The following is a 27942-nucleotide window of genomic DNA, read 5'->3' as shown; positions in this document are numbered from 1 at the left end:
ATTGAACTGCTTGCAATGTCTATGCAAGGTCATTGTAAACATCAATTATTATACATGAGTGGAGAAACAGAACACAAATTAAAAAGGTAAAGCCTGTATGATACAAGCTATAACATGTAAGTTGCATTTTTCAACCATGCTGATGGTAGATTTTCTCAGTACTACATGAGAAAGCATTCCAGTTAGTGGAAAGACACCCATGGTCAAAGTCTCTGGGCAGAGAGAACAAAACAAACAAACAAACAAACAAAAAAAAACAAAAACCAACAACTCCTATAACTACAGATTGTTCAGAGGGGAACAGGGGAGAGAAAGAAAATAAAGGGGAACTGGAAATAACCTCATCACCTTGAGGACTATGGAGTTTAAAATATTTTTATGGTATAGGATGTCTAATTCCCTAGAGGAGACCAGAATTTCAAGCAGTACTCCAAACAGTCGGCAGAATGCCCCACCCTTCAGCTGAAGAACAGGAAAGCTTCACATGATCAAAGCCCAGCCTTGTGGGTCAGCCTGCCAGGGCTTGCCCTGTCCAGGAGTAGATAATCAAAAAGATCATTCTACAACTCAGCTCAAACACCTCTGGAACAAAACTCTTCTTATTCTCAAAACTTATGTTTGAGATGCCCATTCAAGACACTGGCTTTGAGGAAATTCAAAATTTAAGAATATTAATAATAATTCACTTTCTCTCTTTTACACATACACACTAAAAGAGAGAGAATAAAGACCTGTGTAAAAATTTTAAAAGTTACTATTCTAGATAGAGTGATTATGGGTAATTTTAATTTTCCAAATTATACTTTGTTTTTTCATGTTTTCTAAAGTCACTACACTAAACCTGTAATTCATTTTCAGGAAAGAAAAAAAAATGTTTTAAGTCCCTAGGTTTCCTGGGTAATTGAAGAGAGTGAGGATGTGGGCACTGTGCTGACAGCTACAACAAAACAGCACCAAACCCAAACTTAAAACAGATGGCCGGGGAGAAAGACCTAAGATAAAGAAAATATTACCCGGCTTGGATGGAATCACTCTTTCCCTCCGTCCCACTGGCCCGGCGCTGGCCCTCCTCGCTATGACTGTGGCACAGTTACCTGTACACTGACACACTTGTCTTGCTTTGTGTAGACCCTCTTTTCCCATCTTCTAATAATCAACCAGTGGCAGGGACCACACTTTACTCGTTAGTAAACTGGCCATCTAAATAAACTGCAGTTTTAGTGCAGCTCTTCTCAGCGGGACTGCCCATCACTCAGACTGCCTTAGAACGAGGGTATTTCAAAACCATAAAACATTAGAGCCCATTAGTGGGCACAAGAAGACCCAACTCACATCATAGTGAAGTCAAAAGTTAACTATGAAAGCCAGGTTTCTCTGTTGTTGGGAAGGGCATCGTGAAATCCAAGCATAAGGCATTTCATGACACATATGGATTATAATATCAATAATAAAATTTTTCACCCCCCTCCGAGGTATTTAAAAACTTATTAAAATAAACATAATGATTACCCTTCTATGACTTGAAAACAGACCTCCAAAACTGCAGGAGAAAGGATGAAATGTATTTATTTCAAAGTTAAATTTGAAGCAAAAATCACAAGACAACAGATTGCAAATTTAAAATTAGATTCTAGTGGGAGGTCTTGGTTTCAAGCCTGTTTTTTTCCCTACTGGAGGCTGAGCCTGAAGACAGGGTTGGGGGGGGGGTTGGAGAGCTAAGATTAAACTGAGACAAAGTTCTGAAACTTTTCACTAAATCTTTACAAACCCATGAGCAGCATTTTGCCAAGTTGCACACAAATACCCCTAACACAGGAGACTAAACAGGAAAGTTTTGCAACAAATAAAAGATGATCTTTGATTTAGAAGGATCATTATGTTGACTGTATTTATTTTGCTTTTTAAGGATCATCCAAACCAGAAATAAAATATAGCATCCTTTTAAAGTCAGATTTTGAAGCTAGGTTTGCCTTTCTCAAACATAATCCCATATAAAGATGGTAAAGCTCAGGAATAAATTTAAAAGATCCTGAGGGCAATTCACAGGGGAGAAAGATAAGTACCTGCTTTTTCTTTTTCTTTTCTTTTTGTTTTGTTTTAATGCTAACACTTTTGAATTGTTAGATGGGTGTAACCTTAATCCAAAAAAGTATCTCCAAATTCTTTTTCCCACAAGCTACCTACAACACAGCAGTTCCAATTATACTAAAATGTATCTGTCTCATCATCTCTGAAGCAATACCATTAATTCAAGGGGATACATACAGGCTCAGATACACATACGCAACTTACCTTACAAGGCAACAATGGTTCCCAGCCCAACTTGCCCCAAGAGCACTGTGGCATTTAGATACTGAGATTGGAAAGGGTGTCAGGATGAACAGTGACCCGGGCTGGGAAACGCGTCAGCACCTGCCCCTCGGCATGGCGTTCACAGTCTCATCTGAGTCTATAAAAATGCACCAGAAATCTGGAGAGGACAGAAAAGGAGAAAAAAATGGTCAGCCAGAACCCAGGAAATAGGATTTCTTCTGTCAAGCCCATTTTCATCAGTTCTCCAACATCCATTTTGTGTGTAATATCACACCCCAAATCAAACAATGTAGCATTTAGCTATAGGTATAAAATGACAGGCATAATAAAATATATCAATAAAAACATATTTACATTTATGGCAAGTTATTTTATCATTTTAACCTATCTCTATAGATGAAGTTATTGGAAAACAGAAACCGGTTACTGTGGCATGATGTCATGGTTCCGTCTTAATCTTTACCAAGTCTCAACAAACGGAGATGAATGAAAGGAAACAAGGGAGCCTCGGCTATTCTCTTTATCACAGAAGTTGAAGAAAATTCTAAAAGACAGTGAAACAAGAGCCCAAATCAAATACACAGACCTTGTCATCACATACACATTTGTAAAATAAGAGGAAACTCTTGCAGAATGAGCCTAGGAAAGAATGCAGGTAAAACATCCAGACTGTTATTTAACACGGAAAATAAATTGACAAGGACAGCTCCCCGGACAAGAACTATTAATGGTCTCTCTCTCTCTCTCTTTTTTTTTTTTTTTACGGCTGCCTTCTAAGGTGAGATAGCAGAAAGGAGAGAGACCTGAGGCTTCCTTGGGGTGGCTGTCCCTCCCTCCTCTCCTGCTGGTCATCCCTCTGTGCGCTGCCCACGGCTGCCCCCTAGAGCTGGTCGGCTCAGCAGGGTGGGAACCCAGGATGACAAGCACTTTGAGCAGGACCACGGAGAAAACTGCCTATGTTGTGGAAGGCGACCACATCAGGGCGGTAAATAAATGAATATATACATCCAGAGGGAACAGCACAATAAGCCAAGTTACACTTCTCCCTGTCTTGGAAAACGTGCCCTTTAACTGTGAACTTGGTGACTCAGGCTGGCCAGGGGAGGAGCACGAGTTCTCAGCAATACCCCATGACTATCCTCCAATACGTGTCCTTTCCATTATTCCCCCACTGCTACCCCGATCCCTCTCTTTTCCCAGACATCCTCCTTAAGCTGCTCTCTGCAGATTTTCAAATTTCCAAAGCAGTCCCTGAATTGCTTAGGAACTGGCAGAAATTAATAAGCAACAGCCCATTTATATTGAAATGGACTCATTACCATGCCAGCTGCCAATAATTTGCAAGGCCGGATTCTTGCTGGCAATCCGGTCCTGCAGGCGGCTGCCCTCCACCTGCACAACGGAGGCTGATAATGCATTTTTTATACTTAAAAAAACAGTACATCTTCTATCTACCAGAATTAAAAGTTTCCTCTATTATATTCTTCTAATCCCTGAGCAGAGAAACTATATGGGGACGGAGGTGAAAGTTACAGGGCATTATTTATAAAACATGCAGGAAAACAAAATCCAGTCTATTTGGTATAATTTTTTTCTGATTTTGGCGGAAAAATTTTTTTTATCTGTGACCCTGCCTATGGAACTGACCCATGATGGAGACCCACACTTCTTTTGCAATCAGCAAATACCCTACGGTTGCAACGTGCCGTCAAGTACTCTCCATGCATCAAGCGCTCATAGAGGGTGGGTTAACTCCACCACGGACTTGTGAGCAGATGTCATGGCAACCCAAGAACCACCAGGACTCCAGGGTTTCTTCAAGAGCTGCAAAGACTTCAGTTTCAACGGGAGGCAGCTAAGCACCAAACTCGGTGTTGGGAGTTCGAGCCTGGAGTCCCACTGCACGTAACCAGGTCAAATCTCATCTTTGCCACTTATCTGCAGGATGATTTGAGGCAAACTCTGAATACCACTGTACCCCTAGGAGATAAGAATTCCTAAACCATTCGGTTGATATGAGCATGAAATGAGACCATCTATGTTACATGCTTAGCTTCATGCCTACACCTTGGTCACTTCTCAATTAAAGTCTAGCAATTATTTCCATTATTATTCAACATTTGTAAACCATAAGGCACATGCTCCAGAAAGGCCACTGTTAATGGGAGCTTCTTTAAAACATGGTACCCACTGAAACTGGGTCTATGTTCTAAGTTGGATGAAACTGGTCACCTTAAATGAATCGTGGAACACCAATAGGCGATTAATTAATCCACCTGGAAGATGTGATCGAGCCAGTCTGCCACAGCTCACGCACACACACAAACCATGCTGACGAAATCTGGCAGGACCAGTTGGGCTGCGTGTATCACATTAAGATGACCCCGGGTGAAATGAATGAAAAATGTGCCAAGTTTTTCAGTCTCACTCTGATTCATCTCAGCTCATATAGTCAATTTCTGCATCAGATGTCAAATAACCAGTTCTCACAGGGAAGCGTGTGTGCTGCGGGCATTGGGGAAGGAATTACTACAACTAGTCCCAGACTTCAAATACCTCAAAAATAGACAGAACCCAGAAATCCCGTCACTCCAACCCGACAGTCTGATGCCAAATGAAAACATAACAACTGTCAGAAATACTGTGTCCACAGCAGCTAATCCATGGCTCTTCCTGAAAAGCCTGCCACACCAGAACTTTCTTTTTCACCTTCAAAAAACATTCACAACGGGAATCCTGTCACTTTTAAGTGCTTGAAAGTTCAAGTAATCAAAGTGTACAGAGACGTAAGCTACCCATTCTGAAACTTAGAAAAAATAAAGATGTGATACTATCTACTCGACTTCACACCTACCTGAAAGGCTGTCAGAAGACGGAAGTTGTAAAATCAACACGAAACAATATAAACCATACAAGACGACAGAAGCACGTCCATTCTGTTCATCATAATTTAGTGCCCAAAAGTGTTTCATAATTAGTGAATTAATGAGAATCAGAAAAGTTCCCTTACCCTGAACTTTAAAGGGGGCAGGGTGAGAGTAGTAGTAGCGTTAGATCAAAATCCTGAACAAGTCAGAAACCCTAAACATTTTCTATACGCAATGAACACCAACAGAATTTAGATTTTAGTATTCACACTTAGTCCAAAAATCAGCATTGCATGGAAGGATGGATGGATGGGTCGATGGATGCATGGGAGAATCTAGGACATTGGAAATTTGTAAATGGTTCAGAAATTAAGGTTAAAGAAAATTCTTCAGTCATTTTCTTTATTTATGTTTTTAACCATTGTTTTATTCAAGAAAGGACACGGGAGTGGTTTCCAAAGACACACAATCTAAAATAGAATAGAAGTAATTATTATTGGAAAAATAAAAGGAACCCAAAGGTTAAGACAAAGTGAAGGCGGAGCAACAATACAGAGCCTGTCAATCTGCCCAGCTGGCTCAGTTTGACAGTAAGCTTTTGTAACAGCCAATTCAAATAAGGGAACTGGAGCAGCTGTAAAATTCAAATGTCTTAATCCATTGCTCAGAAGGACAAATGTCCTCGGTACTACGATCAGATAGGAACTTCCACTAGTGGTCCTTTGAGGCCACTGTGATGCAGTGAGCAATGTTGTGACCACATCCTTTCACATGGGCTCAGTGACAAATTTCACATGGATGTTTCTTGCCTCGATCATTTATTTTTTAAAAATCACAACTTGGGGACAGAAGGTCTGAGGTGGTACGATTCTGCTGAAGAACAGAGAGGCTGCATACCCTCCAGGAAAATCTCCCTTCATATTTGTTTGCTCTCCACAGAGTGCTGGGTCACCACTTGGTTGGGGGGTTGGTGAGCTTGGGTAAGAGGGAGCTCTCTGGCTCAGTGCCCAAGTGTAGCTGGGTCACAATACCTTATCTGGCACAAAGGAACGGTTCCACCAGGAGTGAGCTTGTCTGGTTTGTGTAAAAGCAGACTGTGACAAGGGCCCCTGCACAGAGAAGAGGTGCTCACCCGCCCCCGCAGGTGAACCACAGGACCACCGAGGTTCCGGGGCAGGACCAGGATGCTCCGTGAAAAACAGAGCCCTCCACACAGATGGATGAGTGTTCCAGGGCTTCCAAAGTCCTACTCCACAAAACACGGATGAAATGGCTTTCACCCAACTGTGTTTTTAAGGCCAGTAAAAATAGACACCCAAATCAGCCAAATAAAATTCCTAAAAGTTCCCGTATCCAAAGGCTGCCCTACTTTTGAGCAATGCAACTTCTTAGCATATCCAAATGCATCCTGAGGTAACTAAGGGGGGAAACATGCTCATGGAATCGATATTTTTGAGCCAGCAAAATAAGTTGAGAAATTTCTACTAAAATGATAACTTTAATTTTAGAACAGTGAATCTTTGGCAATACTTAGCCAACAGGTTCAGCTGGGACAGACAGTACTGTGTTTCGTAGGCGCCAAGTCAGTGCACTTCAGAGTGAAGTGACGTGTTCCACCCCCAACTCAGGGAGATCTACCATTCTGGGATGCTTACTAACTGGCTGGCATCATGTTAGTGGCTTTAGGCCAAAATACTACTCTTTAAGTTTCCCAAGGTTCTTCGTATTTATTGTCCTGAAACCACACTCGGACACTGGCAAACACCAAAGCGCACAACTCCAACATTGCATCACCCGCTACAAAGCTCCCTCTCAGCTTCATCCAAGGGAGTTTGGAAGCCACCAGCCCCAAAGGGCTGCATTACACAGCTGGCCGTCAGGTCTCCCAAACACCCCCACAGCCTGGCTCTACAAGGGCTCCAACGAAGCCCCAATGTGCTGAAATGGATTTAGTAGGGGTTTTTTTTCAGAACAGACCATGAGAATCACGTAGTGTTTCAAAATTCTAAGCAGCATCATTCCTCCTAAGAAGCCACGAAGCTACTGAACACTTGAGAATTCCACCCAGCATTCCAAGATGAGTGACCACACGGCGTGAGTGCTCAACTCCGGGCTCCTGGCTCCTAAATTCTCAAGTTCAAGTCTGAGTCATTGTAAGAGAGAATGGAACATTAGATTCCAAAAGAAAATGGAATGGAGCCGACTACGTCTGATGCTGAAGTCTGTCCTTCATGACTTCACCACGTTGTGGCTTAACGCGGGTTCCCAGTGAGAGAACTGGGTTATGGAGGCGCACGCAGAGGACGGGGGAGGGGATGGCACTCCGGTGAAACTGCTTCCTTAGCCCCCGTGCAACATAAGAGTGTGTCTAGTCTTCAAACTGTACTTCAGAAGAATCCTCCAGAAAATCTATCAGTGCATTAGTTTAGAAGAGATGTCCACATTAAGTCATGTTACCGAACAGCGTCTTACCAGAATGGAGCCACCCAGCCTCTTCCCTTCGGCAGATGGGACTCCCCTCCCCTCACCGGGCACAGGAGGAGCCTCGCCTCCTGAGACACCACGCACAGTGGGTGGGGCAGCCGCTCTCTCACTGTCCACGACTGAACTCAAGGAAGGGAATTTGGTTTTAATTCCCCCCGGCTTTCCAAGTCTGAGGTTGAGCCTTGAATGGAGACAGGGGCGTCTCCATGCTGAAGGACATGGCCTTGGCCTTCGGTAAGCTGTCAAGAAAAGGGCCCCTCACACTCAGGAGCTGCCTCCCGCCTCCAAGACCTTCTCCAGGCTCGCCCAAGTGACCTGCAAGTATGTAACCACACCTGCAATCTCCATGACGGTCTGCAACCCCGACACCTGGCCTCCCCCTTCACCTGCTCTCTCACCGTGCAGCCGAGAGGGAAGTCTTCCAGCCCAAAACACAGTCAGGATGTCAAGGAGTCCCCGTTCTTCATCAGGAAACAGAGCAGGACTTGGTCACCCCGGCGACTTCTTTCCCTCACCACCACACAAGACACCGCTCCCTGGCCCGGAGCTGCCTTTCCCACAAACAGTGGGAGGCCACCTGTGAATCTGGGAAGAGCTCCCTGGGGTGAGGCCATCCGTGCAGGTGGCCGGTGTGGCAGCTCTGCCTGCCAGCGACGAGGTCTGGGGCTGCCTTCGTCAGAGGACAGAGGAGCAGTCACAAGCCCCTCTGGAGAGGCCAGCAGGCTGGGGCGCACCAAATCCACTCTACGGGTCCCTCACGCTCTGAGGCTGAAGGGCCATCAGAAATAATGACCTCCCCTGGGGACCTGCCACTTCCTCCTTTGTTCTGTTCCTGCCGCTCTGGTACTTGCAGAAGGTGTGTACAGGATGGCGAAAGTCTCTAGAAGGAAACGGTTAAAGAGAGAATTGGGCAATCCAGATACTAAGAATGGAGAGGAAGGAAGAGAAGCTAGAGATGTTAAGCTTGTACAGACGTGTGAATATCTGATCAGCAACTTAACTGAATAACCAGAAGTCAATGAGCAAGCATGATGGCTGAAAACCACAGCTGCCCTACACAAAAGGCGAAGCTGTAACAGGGCCCCGGCTAAGACCACTGCTCGCAAGACATTAGGGACCTCGGTCTTGGTATGTGCTTAGGTAGGAAGATAGGATGTTAATCAAATTTCAGGGCAACAAAGAATCTTCCACATTAAAGTCAAATAAAATAATTTTTACAAAAATTTTAAAGAACTTCCTCCCAAGGATTTTCAAAATGGGGTGATTCTTTACGTCTAAGGCCTCATCTTCTCAAAGAGAAGAGACTGAGGCACAGTCATAAAACAGTGACAGAACAGTGCTTCCCCAGCCAACCTCTGGGTGCTGAAAAATGCTCCTTTTACTCTCTCCTCATTTTAAAATGAAAAAAATCTTTTAAAACGACCTCAACTTTGTATTTGCAAATCGATTCAAATTGTTTTGGGTTATACATTTAAGACTACCAGCTCTTCATGGTAAAACACAATTCTTTATTTTTATTGGCTCTAAGAAACACATTTTTCATGTTGAACATCTTTGAAATTAGTATGTCTTACAAGCACCGTGGTGGAGTGTGGTTTCGTTGGCACCATTTTCCCTCTTGCTTAGTGGTACATAAAAAAGTGGTGTGTCTTATAGTTGTTAGCATGTAATAAAAAACAGAATATATAGAAATAGATTTTTAAATAGTTATCGCTCTCTAAAAATTGCTTGTGAGTGACTTGGGTAAAGCAGAATGTCTACATAGAACTTTCCTGATTGTTATCTAGTCAGTGCAATTCAACCAACATTTATTGGGAATCTAGTTTAGGTATGGGATGAGGAAGTAGACCGTTTTCTCATGATGCTGGTAATCTGAGAAAACTGTGGTCACATATCCACAATGAGATAAGGCTGAAAGGCTAACCTGGCATTCTCAATCATGAACAATGGGAAGAAACAGAACCGTTCTGCCAGGGGAAGCGATCAGTCAAACCTAGTCCTGAAGGGCTCACAGAATGTGGCTGGGCTTGTAGGGATGGGAGGAAGTGAACAGGGATAGGAAGGTGTTTGCAGGGAGAAAAAAAAAAGAACATTCCAAGAAAAGAACAAAGGTTCTGAGGAATGAAAGCACTAGTCCAACGTTGTGGAGAAGTGCAGGCTTGGAAAGGAGCTGGAGGTGAAAGATGGGCTGGGATTACAGACACCACACAGAGAAACTGGACGGTACTGGATTAAGGGCGTTACATCAACAGACATGGTCTCCATCCACCCCAGCCCTCGCCCCTGCGTAACGTGAGAGAGGAGGTGGAAGCTTTTTGCAACCAACCCATCAGGCAGCGCCTGGAGGAGATAAGGTGGCCTTAACTTGGACAGTAAGAGCCTTGGAACAATAAGAAAGGCAAAGTCACCAGGACTTGACAGCCACCTGAATGCCTGTGAGAAATGAGGAGGGAAGGAGAAAAAGAGGGGGAGAAACGCCTCTGACATTTCTAGCTGAGTAACTGACAAAACAGACAGTGACAATAACACCTGCCACTTGTGAGTTCAGAGGGGGCATCCAATTCAAAAGTTGTATGTTTGAGGGGCCAAAATTCACCAGCAGCGATCTTACTGGAAATCTGGTGTCCATTTAACACAAGGCCTCAGCACAAAAGAACCAAAGTTGGAACACAGTATCTCAGGAAAGGAGGGAGGGAGGGAGGGAAGGAAGGAGGAAGGAAGGAAGGAAGGAAGGAAGGAAGGAAGGAAGGAAGGAAGGAAGGAAGGAAGGAAGGAAGGAAGGAAACATCCTCACAAAATGCTTAGATCAAGAAGAATATCAAAATGGAGACACAAATATTGGCCAATTCCATTGTATAATCAAAGAACTTTAAATACACACGCGCGCGCGCATCTGATAACTTGTGAGAGCCACAAGTTGAAAACACTATCTCAGCTACACTTTTATTGACTAAGCCAATACCTGGAATAACAAATGGATTGAACAGCATCCACAATTTAACCCAAAAATAAAAGCACGATGCCTCAGGTTTGGTGCCACAAAGTTAAAAGGTAAATCAGATTAGAGTTCAGCCCCCAAAGCTCCCTAGGGCCACAGGAACAGCCACTCTGCTCCTAACTCACGCCTTGAGGCTGGGTTAATAATTTAAACAAGACCACGGACGGCAAGGCTGATGTTGCACAGCTGCACAGATCACAGTGGAATGCACCCGGAAAGTAGAAATAAGTGTGCTTGATACCACTTCAAAGAAATGTAGCGTTTAAGGACAATCACTTCACCTTTCCGTACGTGAGTGGGTGAAACGATAAGCTGACAGCCGGGCACACCAGGGAGATCTCAGGCGATGCGCTGAGTTAGTTATGCTCTGTGAGTGACCGGGACAGGGGTGGCTGGGAGTGGGGCACGTGGCCATGGGGACACAGAGATGCAGCAAAGACATGGACTATGGGACCACAAGGACTCAATCCGACATTTCTGGCCATCTATTCTCTTTAAAATTAGGAGACTGATGGTCCAGAAGTTTCTGTGCTCCTTGTACTTGAAAAGAACTCCACGTGTCTTTAACTTGGTAACTCAATATCCGTAAGTATCAGAATAAGAACCACCATGAGATTCTCTCTGAGGGGATTCGTTTTACAGTAAGTGGGTGGTTCGATTGAGGCAGAAAGTTCCATTGAGACGAATCCCAGAAATGCAAGATAGAAAACCAGTTCTTACTTTAAAATCTTTTTGGCTGAGTAACAACCTAACACTCATCCCCATCCCAGCCAAATAACAAAGTTGGAGAGAAATAAAAAGCACCCAAAGTCATTGCACACTGGACTTTTAAAAGCAGAAGAAAAAAAAAATCAAACAAAGCACATACACCCCTCCCTGAAGTCATAAAAGGATAACCAGCCTCTTTCAACATAAAGACGGTTCCTGGGAAGCCATGGGAACATTTCTGAAACAGTGATACATCAAAGTCCCCGCGCAGAAAAACCGATACACAAAATCACAAAGCAAATCTGTTCCTTGTATGACAGCAACCAGCTTAAAAAGCTTGACATTCATTGCCAAGTAATATCGGTGAGACCACACACAAGGCGAGTGAGACAGACACCAGGCCCTGCCTTCTTCCCACAGTGAATGAGCACACTCCTGTCCAGGGCACGAGTGTGCAAATGGCTTTATGGGGCTCCCCACTCGATAAAATAGTTCCAAGCACGCCCACCCAAACCAGAATGAATTTAAGTAACGTACAAGTTACATACATGGGCTATTGTTCAAATAAATTATGCATATTTTCAATATATGTGGGTATTTAGAATGTGCATAATTTATTTGAAATGAACAGAAATACACAGAAATTGAAACGTACAATGTAGAGAGAAATATAAATTCTTAACTTTCCTTCCCACACCCTAAGGACATTATGTTGCACGTATATCCAGTATTGAAGACCACTGTTCTAGGACATAAAAAGCCGATCTGGAAACTAAGAAAAAATCGGGAAAGACAGTGAGTGGAAAACTCATAGGAATGCCTCATTAACTTTACCTACATCTCAGCCTCATTGTAAAGCAACATCATAGCAATGTCAAAATCTCCCAGAATCTTCAAGAAGGGATTAATACCACCACTCAGAAGACCAGGTCAGTAGACACATGCTGAAAACTTTAGGCTGCTTGAAATTATCTACTGATAGCATTAGCTCTCACTAGGAGCCACTAAATTGTGTTTTTGCAATCAAGACAGCAATCAATATCCCTTCACCAGTAGTTAATGAAGCAATGTCGTATAGAAAAAGAAAATGATATAAAAAAGGAAGGGCTCATTTTTGCAACTTCCTCATCCCTAGCCACTGCCAGGCAACACAAGGATTGGCCAAGATGCAGTAAGCAAAAATACCTTTCCAACTATCAGTGTGTGTAATCTCAGACCCACCAGGACGAGAAGTCAAGAAGTTTCAGTTTATACAGCCTGGAAGAATAAAGGCTAACAACAACATGTAAAGAAAAATCTTAAAAAATATTTTCGATGATATGTGATTTGGGATATTTTTTGCACAGGTTTTGTTTATGCTGATTTTTAATAAACATAAATGTCGGAGAAATATTTTTGAAATAAAATTTTGATCCTCGTAGGTGGGAAGAAAATGTATCATCTTCTGGAAGAAATCCTCTCTCTCTTTCTCGCCAGCTTCCAATCCAGAAACCCACTGGTAAACTGGTGTCAAAAGGAGCCCTCCTGTGGCCAAGACCTCCGATCAGCATCTGACTCTGCTGCTCTGCCTCCCTCCAGAATAATGCTCCCTTCCCTTGGATTCCACGCCCTTAGACTTCACAGATACACCTCTCAGCCCAACAGTCGTTTCTGTCCACAGTCTTCTACCTAACTCTCCACATGGAGTACTTTTCTCTTTAACAAATGTATTTACTTCCTTCCACACTGTCATCACCTAAGTCTCAGTCTTCAGCACAAATCCCTCTTTCTCTCCTTCTCTGGACACCTCTGTAGGGCTATGCTGTTGATAGCTCAACTCTGACACCCCATTTAGGGTCAAAACTTTCTACATTATGATCTCTCCCAGAAGGAAGCAAGATTTATAAATGTAACAGAGTTTAGATTCAGTCAGAGCTAGCCTTTGTCTGCCATTTAATGTCCCTGTGAACTTGAGCGAGTTACTTAACATCCCTGTGGACCACCTTCTCCAACAGTAAAAATAATCTACCTTGTAGGTTTGTGCTGGAGACCAAACAAGACAACGTGTGAAGATACTCTTCCTTGGCATTTAGTTAGGGCTTCGCGAATGTTAATTTCCTTCCTTGTGTCTTCCCCTTCTTCCCCTATCCTTTCTCCCAGGTCCCTGAAGAATCTTCTGTATCTATCCTGTCCCTCTATTCTTACCCTTTTAATCCAAGTCTCTTTGCCTTTAATCCCCATCACTAATATCTCTCAATTTTCTGCCCAAACCACTCAATGCATACATCACTGCAAACCCAAACTAATGCACATTCAAGATGCATTCAGTGTCCTTCAAAAATGTCACAACTTCAATCCCTGCACCACTAAATGACATACAAACAGCCGTGGCATATCCAGCAGAGACCAGAGTCACAGGACTAAAGCAACGTCCTTCTGAAAAATCAGTTTTACTCAAAGATTTACTCAGGAGATTAGGGAGAGCAAGGGTGTTGGGGCAGTTGACAAGGAAATTAAATTTTAAATGTGTATGATTTTCTAAGATGAAATACGCACCTTCCCCCTCAAAATAAAATGGCACATGGACTGGTTAGAAATTAATTCTCTTTTTATGTTGTAGAGTTTTATTGAAAAAAATTGCAAAGGTCTTTTCTTCCAAGATATTCTTCATCACAACTCCCTTCTGAATCCCCACAGCTACCACTTATTTGAATACTTGTATCTCCTCTGGTAGGATCACAAGTTCCATGAAGGAAGGGACCATACATAGCTCATGACTTTTTATCAGTTTCCATGGCACATGGCCCCTGTATTAGTCAAGGTTCTCCAAAGAAACTAAACCAACAGCAGGACATGCATGGACAGATGCATGGATGGACAGATGGATGGATGGATGGATGGATGGATGGATAAGTATTTCAAGAAATTGGCTCATAAGATTGTAGGGCCTGGCAAAGCCACCATCTGCAGGGCAAACCAGCAGACTGGAGACCCGGGAAAGAGCTGATGCTGCTGTCTTGAGTCCAAAGGCCTCTAGCGTGGAATCACTTCCTTCTAGAGGACCTCAGTCTCCTTTCAAGGCCTTCAAGTGACTGGGTGAGGAGAGTAATCTGCTTTACTCACTGTCTGATATAAATGCTAATCACATCTAAAAAACACCTCACAGCAACATCTAGATGGGTGTTTAGCCAACTTACTGGGCATCACAGTCTGGCCAAGTTAACATATAAAATTAACCATCACATGTCCCAGTAGACTTTTTCTCCAGGACCTAGTAATGGTATCAATATCAACCAGCCAAAGGAACAAAAAGAATAAAATGCATTTCCACACAGAACATCTACAACAGAATACCGAGCAGGTGTTCTAGGCTGACTACCAGCCCACAAGTCCACCTGATTTGAGCTCTGAAAAGAAGGTCTACTTGGGGTGTTCCTGGTAACACTTATCCCAGGATTCAGGGCATGAAGGGGTCACTGAGACCAATGGCCTGACTTTCATGATGTTCCTTGTGCCCTGTATTTCTAGACAACTGCATTTCTCCAAGCTCATGTCTCCTAGAAGCCAACATCACCAAGAGTGGTGGCTCTCTTTTACTTCAATATGGAAAAGTATCAAAACATATCTGCAAACCTCGAACTCCCAAATTTATCCCTTCTCATCCCCTTTCCCTGGGTAATCATAAGATTGTTTACTATGTCTTTGAGTCTGTTTCTGTTTTATAGATGAGTTCATTAGTGTCTTCATTTTTCTTCTTTACTACTATATATAAAAATAGATAAAAAACAAATTTCTTCTGTATAGCACAGGGAACTATATTCAATATCTTGTAATAACCTTTAATGAAAAAGAATATGAAAACAAATATATGTATATATATGTATGACTGGGACATGATGCTGTACACCAGAAATTGACACATTGTAACTGACTATACTTCAACTTAAAAAAAAAAACATATTTGCAGATTGGAAAACACAAGTACACAAGCCCCCGCCTGAATCCTCCCCCAGCCCTCACACACATACACAAATGACGTATCCTAGGTACAGAAGCTTCCCTGCAGCGACATTTCTGCTCTAGCCTTGGATCTGAAATTACCACCCTCTCCCACCTCTGAGCCAAGACTTCAAGCACACAGCAGGTTGGGGGTGGGGGGTGTCCCCAGCAAGCCTTCAATTCTGTTGCAGCTGGGCTTAACATTGAGCTTGAAAGCCCAGCGATCGAGGGGCAGGGTCAGAGTGATTGTTCGACACCCTCCTGCACCCTGCTCATGACTAATGAAGCACTTTGGGAATGCAATTCCTCCCAGCTAGTGGGAACTGACAAGTCCACACTTAAACCAAACCAAACCAACCCTCGGGAGGTTCAGGGGTCACCGCAGCCCTCCTAAGCCCTAAGTGTGCCCCTTTCTGAAAATATTCACCTTTGACAGAAAACAAGCTGAGACACTTGGCTTAGGAGTGCTAATTCTGCTTCTCTACAGGGCAGGGAGCTTGAATTCTCAGGGACCAAACCAAAGAACATGCCCAGTAGGTAGGCAATGGGTATCCCTCCGGGAGCAACAGGAAAGCTTGTTAACTTGGGCAGATCACTTAGCTTCTCAATGGCTTCTGATTCCTCCTTAGTAAAATTCAGCTCCGAGTAAGCACTTTCAAAACGCTGGGCTCTGCAGAGAAAGGAGCCCAATGATGGGTGTGGTATATAATGGGGGCGGGGGGGGGGGGGTACTGGGTACATCATGGATGCAGGGGTTTGTTTTTCCAGTAGTGATTTTCCATTCAAAACGGCATCCGTGAGAAGAAAGAAGGGGATTAATCAAGTGTATTCACTAAATAGAACTCCGGGATCAAAATAACATCCGCCTTCTAGTCCTGCCAACGGCTCACACGCGCAGGCACGAGGACGCTGGGACTGCGCGCGGCCTGGACTCCTGTCGGCACCGGGGTGCCAGCTCTGGAGCCACCTGTTTCGTTCTGTTCCTCTCACTCCGTCCCCACACTCACAGGAACAGGCTGCCATCTGTGCTGTACCAGCGCAGTGTGGTTCTCCATGAAGGTAAATAAGATCCTGATGCTGATTTTCATCTAAAAAAAAAGAAAAAATCCCTCCAATTATTGCCTCCAGACCTCAATCTCAATTCAGCTCAACCCGATTCAACTTCAGTCTGTGCTGAGCACCTTCTCTGCATGGCTCAGTCCAAGATTCCACAGGGAGGCTGAGATGGGGAAGGCTCAAGGCTCTTTAAAGGGTCTTAAGGACCTTGGAGCAGGGGGCGGGGGAGGGTGATGGTAAGGTCAGACAAGGACCCCAAAACGCAGTATAAGACCCAAGAGCAGCTAGGTGTCTATGATGGGCTCTGAAAACACTATGAAAAATGAAAGGTACAGTTTAACGAAAACGTTTTTGCCAAGAGTGGGCCGATAAGCTAATACTTTTTACAATGAAATATATGACCTTAACAGGTCAAAAGTTAAAAAAAAAATGTATTTAGATTATAAGAATATACAGCACAGGACAAGATGGCAGTTAAATTTGACTATGATTTTTTAAAAACAAGTGCTATGATTACTCAGGAAAAAATATGATGATCATTTTGGAATCATTTAATCTATAATCAGAATACTGAAAAACACTTAGAAAAGCAAACATTTCTACTTTTGAAAATTAATAATGGTTATTTGAAAATAATCTTGCTATAAAATCATGATGTAGAGGAGAATGTTCATCCCAATGAAAACACACACATTTCAAAGGCCTTATTTAAATAAACGAGGACAGTTCACTTCCAGTTTTAGGCTATTTAATTTTGAAATGGATAACTGTCATCCTAAAAGTTACAGAGGATTTCCCCCAAAAAGCCCCAAGTCAAGAGCCACTATTTTAAGACAGGTAAAAACAATGAAATACGAAATTTTAAAAAATCTTTCCTGTGCATAAGTCATCTACATGACGAAGATAACTTAGGCGTTGAAACTCATGTCTCTTCTATTTCAAATACTGATTTAAGAAGAAACAAAACAGGTCTCTTTTGTCAAGGAGAGCCCGGGTCACCTTAGTTCTAGTGTGAGGATGGACTAGATTCCTTCTTTTTTTTTTTTTAATTGAAATATAGTCAGTTCCAATGTGCCAATTTCTGGTGTACAGCATAATGTCCCAGTTATGCATATATATACATATATTCATTTTCCTATTCTTTTTCATTAAAGGTTACTACAAGATATTGAATATAGTTCCCTGTGCAGATTCCTTCTTTTTAACTTTTTTAAAATTCGTTTTTTCTTCCAGTTTTATTAGGATATAATTGACACACAGCACTGTATGTATAAGTTTTAAGGTGTACAGCATAATGGTTTGACTTACATACATCATGAAATGATCACCACAGTATGTTCAGAGAACATCGATCATCTCATATAGACACAAAATTAAAGAATTAGAGAAAAAAGTTTTCTTGTGATAAGAACTCTTAGGATTTACATCTTAACAACCTTCTGATATAATGTACAACTGTGTTAATTATATTTATCAAAAGGTACGTTACATCCTTAGTACTTACCTATCTTATAACTGGAAATTTGTACCTCTGGACTCCTTGGAGGTTGGACTAGATTCTTGACCAGCTTTTCTTAAAGGCACATCCTTAACAGCCCTCCTCCTAAAATCGTGGTGCACAGCCCATTTACTATTCTAGAGGAACACGGGGAGTTTGTTCATTCTTTTCTCATCATGTTATGTATTAAAAGAACGGCACCAGGGGTAAGTGAATTAAGAAGTTAAATTAAAATATCACATTGTGAAACTTAGAAGACATTCTTGAAGACATTATACTAAGTGAAATAAGGACAAATATTGTATGATTTCCCCTTATATGCAGTACCTAGGATAGTCACAGAGAGAGAAAGTAGCGTGGTGGTTGCTAGGGGTTGGGGGACGGGGGAGTTAGTAATTTAATGGGTACAGAGTTTCAATTCGGGAAGACAGAAAAGTTCTGGAGATGGATGGTGGCAATGGTTTCAAAACAATGTGAACATATTTGATGCCATTGACCTGTACACCTAAAAATGGTTAAAACAGTCAATTTTACATTATGTATATTACACCACAATAAAAAAATTAGAGGGTTTATTAATAACTAATACTTGCAGAATGCTTCAAAATTTGAAAATCACTTCTACATACATTAGATTATTTAATGACCACAGCAACCTGGAGGAAGGGTATGTATATTACTCTTATGCTTGTTTCTCTTTCTAAGTGGCAGGTCTGTTGTCTAGTGGATGACAGAGTGGCTTGAGCATCATCGGAACCCTGGTCTACATCCTTCAAACATGTACTCATTTCTCAGCTCCATGATGTCTTCCGATATTTGTACACATTCTGAAGATATACAGGAAACATTCATAGATGCTCCAAAAAGTATGCATTTTATGGTCAAAGTTAAGAACTCCAACTCACCCATTCAACAAATGAATTTGACTTTATTGAACTCAGTGTTTCCCAAACTTTCATAATCATGCAATCTTATTTTGCAGAATATCTATTAACAACCTGTGAGCAAGTGAGTATTTCCTGGGTTACTATCATAGGAATTCATCTAAGGAAATTTACTCATCTATGTTAAGATTCAGAAGAAAGAGCCAAGTAATCAAGGTGTTCACTTAACTGGCAATTCCAAGTACCAAGACCATCACCAGGAAAAAGAATATGAAAACGAAAATATGTATGTTCCTGTATGACTGAAGCACTGTGCTGTACACTGGAAATTGATACAACATTGTAAACTGACTATACTTCAGTGAAAAAAAAAAAATCACTGGCACTATCCTCATCTGGTAATCTTCCCTCTCTAATTTTCTATCTGCCCTCATCCAGATCCTTCCATCAGCCATACAAGGACAACACAGACCAGGAGAAAGATAGTATGGATGCAGCATTATCCTTGGCTCCCAGGCTTCTTACTCCCTGGGCATGGATCAGCTCAGAGCCACTTAAGGGTGCACACACACGTGTGTGAGGGCTGGTGTGCATATGCATACATGTCTACGTGTATACGTGATAACTGGAATACAGGCTTTAAAAAAATAAAGAGGATAATGGTATATACGCCCCCCCAAGCCCATTTTTATAAGTTCTAGTATATTCTAGTATAAATGAGCAGAAACAAATACCTTACGCTGTGTTAAATAAATCTACCAGAGGAAGGAAGCGCAGTGAAAAGGAACACAGGTTTTACAGGTGATTTTATACAGTAACAACACTTCGATTTGGAGTGTAATGTATCTCATTAGCAGTTTCTTCCCACTCATTAAAACAAAAGCAACAACAATCCCCCAATCTTTAAGACATAGCAATGAACTGCTCACAATTAATTTGTAATATGTTGTGCATATTTAATTCTCAGAAAGACTTCGGTATCTCCCTCTGGGACGCAATCAAAACTAAATCTCCTGCGTGCTTTTCAAAGTGAAGGAAAATACAGCCCCGATTTTTATGGCGTAAACCTGGCCATGTGACCACCCCAACACCCTCCTCCCCTGCTTCCATGGTATTTCTGAGAACGCAATTAACTGCTGACATTGGCCCAGGCTTCAGGGGAGCGAAAGCCAAACCTGCCGACTGAGTTCTTGTTGGGGCTTGTGCGGTTTGTTTGTTACGTATCTCCAATTTATAATGGGAGTTTGTCAGCTTCTTTTGTTTGAACTTGACACAATGGGAAAAGCCCTTAAGGGTTAATTAATTAATCTCAAAATGAAATCTGAAACAGATAATGAACAGGTCTTGAGCAACTGTGAAAGACACCTGGCAGCATCAGCCAAAATCAGGCTGTTCCCAGACCAGACTCCTCTCAAACTCAGCTACATGTCATTATTTCATAAGTGACTGGGACTAAGAGATTAGTGAGCGGAGAATGGAGAGAGGAGCCAGACAGAATCGGGTGGGAATTTTGCTTCTGCTGCTTAATATCGAAATTAGTGGAAAAGTTATGTCATATCACGAAGACTCAGTTTCTTCCTCAGTAAAATGGGAATAATAAGAGTAAACGGAGCAATCCGTTGGAAACCACACAGTCCTCTCGCTGTCTGAGCCACAGAAGTGATATTAATAAATGATACCTCGGGGGTGAAAACATGTGGGATCTTTCATTACATCTAAATATCGGCTAGCAGTCACCATCTCTAGGCTCTTGCACCACACTCAGAAGCTTTCCCAAAAGAGCAAGTATGAAAAAGAAAATCAGTGAAGTCAGTGCCTGAATTTATGAATTCTGTTTCCCTATTACTTACAGTGAAAACACACGAAGCCTTCACGTGGTGCAGAAAGGGAAGGCACATGACAACAGTCATGGGAGGCAGCCGGTGTCCCTCTTCAGGGACACAGTGCAAGGGTGAGAAGTGACAACTCAAACAGCATCACCTTGTAAAATAACACACCAGTTCTCTCGTTCTTTTACGTCTTTGCAAGCTTTTTGAAAAAATTATTGTTATTCTATGACTATATATAAAATAAGTAAACAACAGAGACCTACTATATAGCACAGCGAACTATATTCAATTTCTTGTAATAACATATAATGAAAAAGAATCTGAAAAGAGAAGATATATATGTATGCACGTGTATAACTGAATCACTTTGCTGTACACCTGAAATTAACATTGTAAATCAACTACACTCCAATAAAAATTTTTTTAAAAAAGATTATTGTTACCCAAATTAAAGTGACAGAAAATTCATCTTCTAAATATAAGTAACTATGTTGATTAAAGACAACCAGAGACAAAAATTTCAGTATCTTGGAAAGATTACTGTCAATGGCAATACATTATTTAGTACCCCAGAACCTGTCAGGAATGCACAAAGCCAATCAGACTTCCTAGATATAAATGCACTAAAGTTTAGACATTCCACTTAGATTTAAAAAGTCACAGTTTAGAGGACTGAAAACCAAATGCCTGCTATCTCATGTTTATTTCAGTGGAGGTGCCAATAATAAAATGTGTTTGCTGCCAAATTGACTCAGAAAAAAAAAGCCAGCACCAAAAGTATGACTCATATGTTTGGGCAGATAAACCCTAGTTATGGATGGATTTGAACTGTAAATTTTAGAGCAAAGTTCATCTACAGAGCGAGATTATATGACGTAGTCACTTTTCGTTAATAAGCGTAAACAAGAGCTATTAGGTACGAGACACTACATGCTTAGCTACGTAGGACTGGGAAGAGTCCTCTGGGAAGAGGACTCTGACCCCATGAGCCAAGACTTGGAAACAAATGGCTTGTTCCTACAGGGTCTCAAGAGCTACATTAATACAGCGGAATTTAAAACTATACAGTAAAAACCCTGGGTTCAATTTCTCACTCTCTAGGCTCTCCTATTACACAACCCATAACTATGGAACACAGACAAGGGCATTACATCAGGACACTGTTGGGACCAAAAAGCATTAAAAAAGGAAGCTCAGGTAGGAATTACAGTCTAGGTTAAAACCATCAAAATACACCAGACGTATGTAGTTGATCTGTCCCTGCTCTTCAGGCAGGACATTAGGCTCAGAGAATAAAAACATTGTTACTCAGCATATAGTTGAGATGCCAAGTATCTTGCAAAACTCTCCCGCAATGCTATCCACCATCGATTTTAAGTAACTTCGGGATTACAGAGAAAGCACTACCTTCGCAGTTATTAGCATCAAAATGATTTATAATTGTTAAGACAAAAAAAGACCTTTAAAAAAACACTCTTTGGGGAAGAACGACTAAGATAAAGGCAAAAGCAAATTATATAGTGAATACATTTGAAACTCTATCCCAAGGTACAGCTCACCAAAAGCAATGAAATGTTAGGCATTTGCTTGGTTGGGCTCCTGAGAATTTCGTCCTGTAACTTGTCATGAAAACTACAGATGTATTCACACACTCTACTTACTCCTAAAACAAAGAAGAAGTCCTTCTTTCAATTGCCTCAGAAACTCCAAGCCAACCTAAAGGTTTCCTATCTCAGCATCAGAAGTAGGAAAAATGGAAAACAGCAACCATGGAACTAAGAGCGGTCCGTGGAGTGAAGGAAAACAGAGGATGGGGTAGGGGAGAAAAAAGAGAAGGGAAGGGAAGAGACCAGGAAAGAAAGGAAATGAAATCTTGGAAGCTTAAGGTCCAGAAGGAATTGGGAGACACTGATTCAATCCCCATCTTAAGTTCCGAATGCTCTTGGTTTCTGGGAAGCGATCAGGAGATTCTTGCATCTGAGTCTGGGCTGAGCTTCTGGCCACCTGAGAGGTGGGGCCATTGCCCTCCAGTTCTTCTGAACTAACTCAGTATCACTCAACATTTAATTCCTTCCTCCGAATGTCTGCCTTATTCCTTCTGCCAAGAATGCCTTGAGGTAGTCTTTCAACCAAATGACAATAATGATCATTTCTGAATGCCCAGTGCCTCACAAGGATCTTTAGACCCTGAAGAAGCCATTGTATTCATAAGTTGGAGAAGCTGGATTTACACCCCAGTATATCTAATTTTTAAGTGTTCTTTCTACAGTATCACCTTGCTTTGGGGTGAGTTTTAGGGTTGACTTTAACACTCAAAACTATTTTGGAATGAGATGGAGTACAAGTAATTTTAAATCTCTCATTCTTATAATGATTTAAAAAAAAAAAAAAGGAAATCTATTCCATCAGCCTCAAAATCGGGGGTCCAGTTCAATTCAGCCAAACAATGACCATGTGTTATGGGTAAGAGTGATGTAAATGACATGATGGTGAAGATTTTTTTTTTTTAATATTGGTATGGTTGCTTGAAATTCAAGGGGAGAAAGAGACTTTTCCATTCCAAGGAAATTCTGATACAAGTTGGAATAGTATATCCTTGACATGTTTTGAGTTTCTAAATTTACCCAACTCCTGTCTTCGATAAGTATCTTTCATCACACTGGGGTGTATGTGTGTAAATGAGAGAGAGAACGAAATGCACAAAGTCATATTTATAAAACAAACGGTATAAATTTTACATATTTTGGGTGTTAACAAGGATATGCATCTGAATGTGTTCATTATAATCATTGCCTCACTAAAATCTTGACTTTCAAAAAAAATCTACCTATAAACAATTTTTTAAAATTAAATTTAGAGGCCAAATATTACTCAGCCATAAAAACAAATGGAATATTACCATTTGTAGCGACATGGATGGACCTAGAGAAGATCACACTAAGTGAAGTAAGTCAAAGACAATTATCATACGATACCACTTATATGTGGAATCTAAAAAAATGAGACAAATGAACTTATTTACAAACAGAAACAGACTCATAGACATAGAAAACAAAGTTGTGGTTACCAAAGGGGAAAGGTGGGGAGGGATAAATTAGGAGTTTGAGATCAGCTGATACACACTACTATGTATAAAATAGATTAATAACAAGTTTCTACTGTAGAGCACAGGGAACTATATTCAATATCTTGTAGTAACCTTTAATGGGAAAGAATCTGAAAAAGAATATATAACTGAATCACTTTGCTGTAGATCTGAAACGTTGTAAATCAATTGTATTTCAATTTTTTAAAAATTTGGAGCTGAGACTTTAAGTTGATGATTTTGAGAGTGGCAAATTCCTGCAAACTATATAGAAAAGGATGTGGTAATGAAGGAGCCTCTGGGTCTGCAGAGGATTAAAAGGTTCCGTTAACCAGAACCACGGACAACACTTGGAAGCAGGGCTGGCAGGTTTCTCCGTGAGCTGCCCTGCTCTCCCTCACCCACAGGTCTCCTTGAGAAGCTGCCCTCCAATCACCTTGGAAGTCTCATCAACACCCAGTTGTGAAGGAAGAAAAGTGATGACATTTTCAAATTTGAGTTTTTGACATGACTGAACTTCTCCTAAGTCTTGTAATACTTTGTATAAGAATGTGCCTGGAGGCCTGGAAGCTCGAGCTTCCCACCAGCCTACAAATAACAAACAGGCCTCATCGTCGTGTTTTGGTTTTTTTCCCCCCTCACTTTAGGAACAAAACCAATTCTCCCCTAAAAACTTCATTAAAATGTCTATGGTATACTGACCCCAAGATAAACTGAAATATACTTTGTCTTAAAATCTGAGTTTTTTAAAAACTAGAGTGGGGAGGGTGTCCACTCACAGGAATAGCCCGGCATGGGGGTGTCAGAGCCCAAGCAGGGCAGGGCAGGGCAGGGCAGGGTGGGGGGCACTCACAGAGGGGAGCATCCAGGGTGCATCAGAGTCCAGCCAGAGTGAGGAATGGGGGACACGGGAGGACAGAGGAGCCCGCTTGAAGGGACCCCCACAGGTCCAAACAGGAAAGACCTGAGTCTCAAAATAAATACCACTATTAACAGATTATAACCCATTGACTAAACTGACTAAAATAATAAACCATGAATCTATACTAATAATATAAATAAATACATTCAAAATCCGATGAGAAATAAGGGCTCTACATCATTTCAAAGTATCTCTCCAGAAAACATTTCCTAATTACAAAGAGGAAAAGAATAACTTCCCAGCAGGGAAGTCTGGAAGATGCCGTCTTAACCAAGAGACCAAGGTGAGGGAACAGCATCCAGACATGGGACAGGTCAGAACTGGGCGTTCCCAGCAAAGGACACACCATTACCATTTAGTGTGTCTGCCACTTAGTGATGCAGAACATGGATCCGATCTCGAGAAAGCCTCCGGTAAAGCCCAACTGAGGGACACTTAACAAAGTAACTGGCCTGGGCTCTTCAAAAGAGTCAAGGTCATGAGAACCAAGACTGGGGAGCTGTTCATGACTGAAGGCATCTGAAGACACGGGACAACTCAAGGCAACACGTGACTCTACTGGAAACATCTGTTATTTGAAATGGTGCTCGGGACAAATGACAGGAGTGGAACAGAGTGTGAGGAGCAGCTGGTAGCAATGTGTCAGCTCATGTCATGATTTTCAGCCCTGTGGGTGGTTGCTTGGGAGAGTGTCCTTGCTTACAGGGGGAAAAAAAAAAACTTTCATGCCTGGGGTAATAGCAATTTATTCTCAAATGATTTAGAGGAAACAAAATTCTTTATACTATATAGAATTTCATAGCATATGCTTCCCCAAGCTTGTGACAATTTCAAATTAAAAACAAAAATTTAAGCCTGGTAGTTTATGTATTCTAAGTTACATACACAGGTGCAGAACAGTTATGGATAATTTGTACTAGGAGACAGAATTTAGCAAGTGATTTACTACATTAAATATGAGAATTAATGAAAGAATGAATAAAATTTGTTAGTTTCCTCTTAGGAAAACAAACAAACAAACCAAACCCCTTTAGTCACACATGTTCACGTGCTCTTCTGTCCTCAGCAGAATATCTGAACCCTCAGTCAGCAGGTGTGTGTAAATTCAGGGCCCTGCTTTGACTTTTCATGCCAAACCACTCCTCCAACTGCTGTCAACACTCCAAGCGCACGTTCTAGACACAGAACGTTATGTACACCTGTCGCATCTGAGAGCCCCGGGTGCACCATCCAGAACACAGCCAGGAACTAAGGAACAAGACCAAAACCACTGTCAAGGGTTCTGCTTTTGAAGTCTATGCTGTCACAGACTCTGAAAACATAGGTTCTAGTCCCAGATCCTCCCCAGACAGCTCAGTGATGGAACCACATTGGGCTTTGGTTTTGTCATCTGGAAAACGAGGAGCTGACGTGGTCATCTCTAATGCTGATCGGCTCCACCAGCATTTAACAAAGGAACCAGGACCGGTCCCTCAAGGAGATCAACTCTAGCAGAGGGAGAGGGGCTTGCAAACAGATGGCATGTGCAGTGATCTCATTTCTGAGCCCAGACTGCATCCTGTTCAGGGAGGAGACAGTATGAGATGGGGGAAAGTTAGAGGAAGAGGGAGAGTCTCCGTTCAATGTGAAGGAATAGGGGCTCCACCAAGTAGAAGAAAGGGCTGGGGAGGGGAATTCACCAGGTGAGAGTCTAGCTTCTTCAGACAGTCAGCACCACACAGCGGGTAGCTCTAACGCCCCCTGGCGGTGTGACCTGGGGCAAGTTGACCTCTGCATTTCCTTTCCTTTTTGTAAAAAAGGGAGACATTAACACTCCCCAACTAGTCCCTGAGAGCGTCAAATGCTTTGATATATTCCATATGCCTATATAGTTAATATTTAACCTACACTTAATTATTAACTTATTAACGTATGTGATATGTCACAGTATTTATTAATTAAACATGATGTTCATTTGAAATATTTGATAATTTGATTTGTATTTAATATATTTATATGCCTTGGTCTCTGGGAGGGTTTAATGCTTTACCATATTCTCCAAAAGACCCCGGCACATAGCAAGTACTCATTTACTGTTCATTGATATTTATTCCGATTATAAGGACTAGGAGGATCATAACTCGGTGTGGGTCAGGAAGAGGGTGCAGTGGGGGTGATCAGGGTGGGGTTGCTGCAATCTGTGTAACCAGCTAGGGCCAGATTAGCAGCTGCCAAAGGCTGTGGACGCCAAGAGAAGGAGTTTGAACTTGACTCGGTCTATGGTGGGAGTCTCTCTCTCTGCCATAGTCCTCATTTAAAACCAATCAGTTCTCAACTGAACACGCTGAGTTATCTGGTTTGACAGCCAATCATAAACTAACAGCAGAGAATTCGGGGGATTAGTGGTCAGATGGGAGGAGGAAGAAGGGACAGAAAACCACACGAGATGTCACAGGAGGAAATGAAGCAATCCTGAGGACGTGATGCTGGTGGCTCCCAAGCGGCACCTTTCCGAGCCTTCTAATCTCAATAACCTCTACTTGACCAGATCTCAGCCTGGGAGGGGAAAAACCTGGGGAAAGATTAAATTACACTCAGCGTATTCTGTTGAAGATGACTGGGGAAGGATAAAATGTTTTAAATGCTCCCAAAATTATTATTAAAGATGAAAACCTTTGGAATTTATAGGGGGAGAAATATCTCTTCTGAGGAAAAATCACATCGCTGGAATTCCACACTCCTGGACAGGAAAGTCAGGCTGGAATCTTCCTGAAAGTCAAGAGAGCTGCTTCTCAAATGAGGAAACCCGACGATGTGGCCTTCTAACCCTGAAAACTCGGGACAAAGCAAGGTACAAAGATGAACGTCAGGGAATCTCTGACGTTAGCACAGATCCACAGAGGAACCATCTGAAAAACCTGAATTTGATTACAACTAGAATGCATCATGCATGACCAGACATTAATTCTGGATCTTCAGGCAGGTTATAAATACATCATCAGACAAGAGGAAAAGACCCCTCTGCAGCACTTCGGAAAAAAAAAAAATTCCCTTCTTCCCCATTTGTGGGAGGCTCATAAACATGGTAAAAATAAATTCAGAATTCAGATCAAATCCCTTGCTGCCAAGTCAATCCCTGTCAGAGTCTTCTTAATAGACAAACTTCACCTGCAGAAACCTTTAAGATTAAGTTTAGATAACGCAACTGTGTCGGAGACATTAGATTGATTCCTTTTTCCCCTGGGAAGTGAGGAACTGAAGCTTCCCAGCCCAGTCACCACTACATGGGTGCCTGGGTCATGGTCAAGGGAATACGAACTCAAATAATGTTGGCCACTTCG

General features: G+C 41.9%; 1 protein-coding gene across 5 annotated transcripts in view; it reads right to left on the bottom strand.

Annotated features, from left to right (window-relative positions):
* The window catches only part of TIAM1 (TIAM Rac1 associated GEF 1), a 244681-nt gene that overhangs the window by 135389 nt on the left and 81350 nt on the right, over positions 1-27942 (bottom strand). For 3 of the 5 annotated variants that reach the window (XM_074360728.1, XM_045517841.2, XM_010956596.3), the window contains one exon: positions 2293-2470. In XM_074360728.1, coding sequence (XP_074216829.1) covers positions 2293-2346 — 54 coding nt within the window. In that variant the 5' untranslated portion in view covers positions 2347-2470. Of the gene's footprint in view, positions 1-2292; positions 2471-8062; positions 8079-16355; positions 16437-27942 lie in introns of those variants that run through there. The other 2 variants (XM_074360724.1, XM_074360717.1) reach the window with 2 other exon arrangements.

Source organism: Camelus bactrianus, chromosome 1 (genome assembly GCF_048773025.1).
Source record: "Camelus bactrianus isolate YW-2024 breed Bactrian camel chromosome 1, ASM4877302v1, whole genome shotgun sequence".
Classification (NCBI taxonomy): domain Eukaryota; kingdom Metazoa; phylum Chordata; class Mammalia; order Artiodactyla; family Camelidae; genus Camelus; species Camelus bactrianus.
Note: the sequence above shows the minus strand (reverse complement) of the source record. Positions and strands in the feature narration are given on the sequence as shown.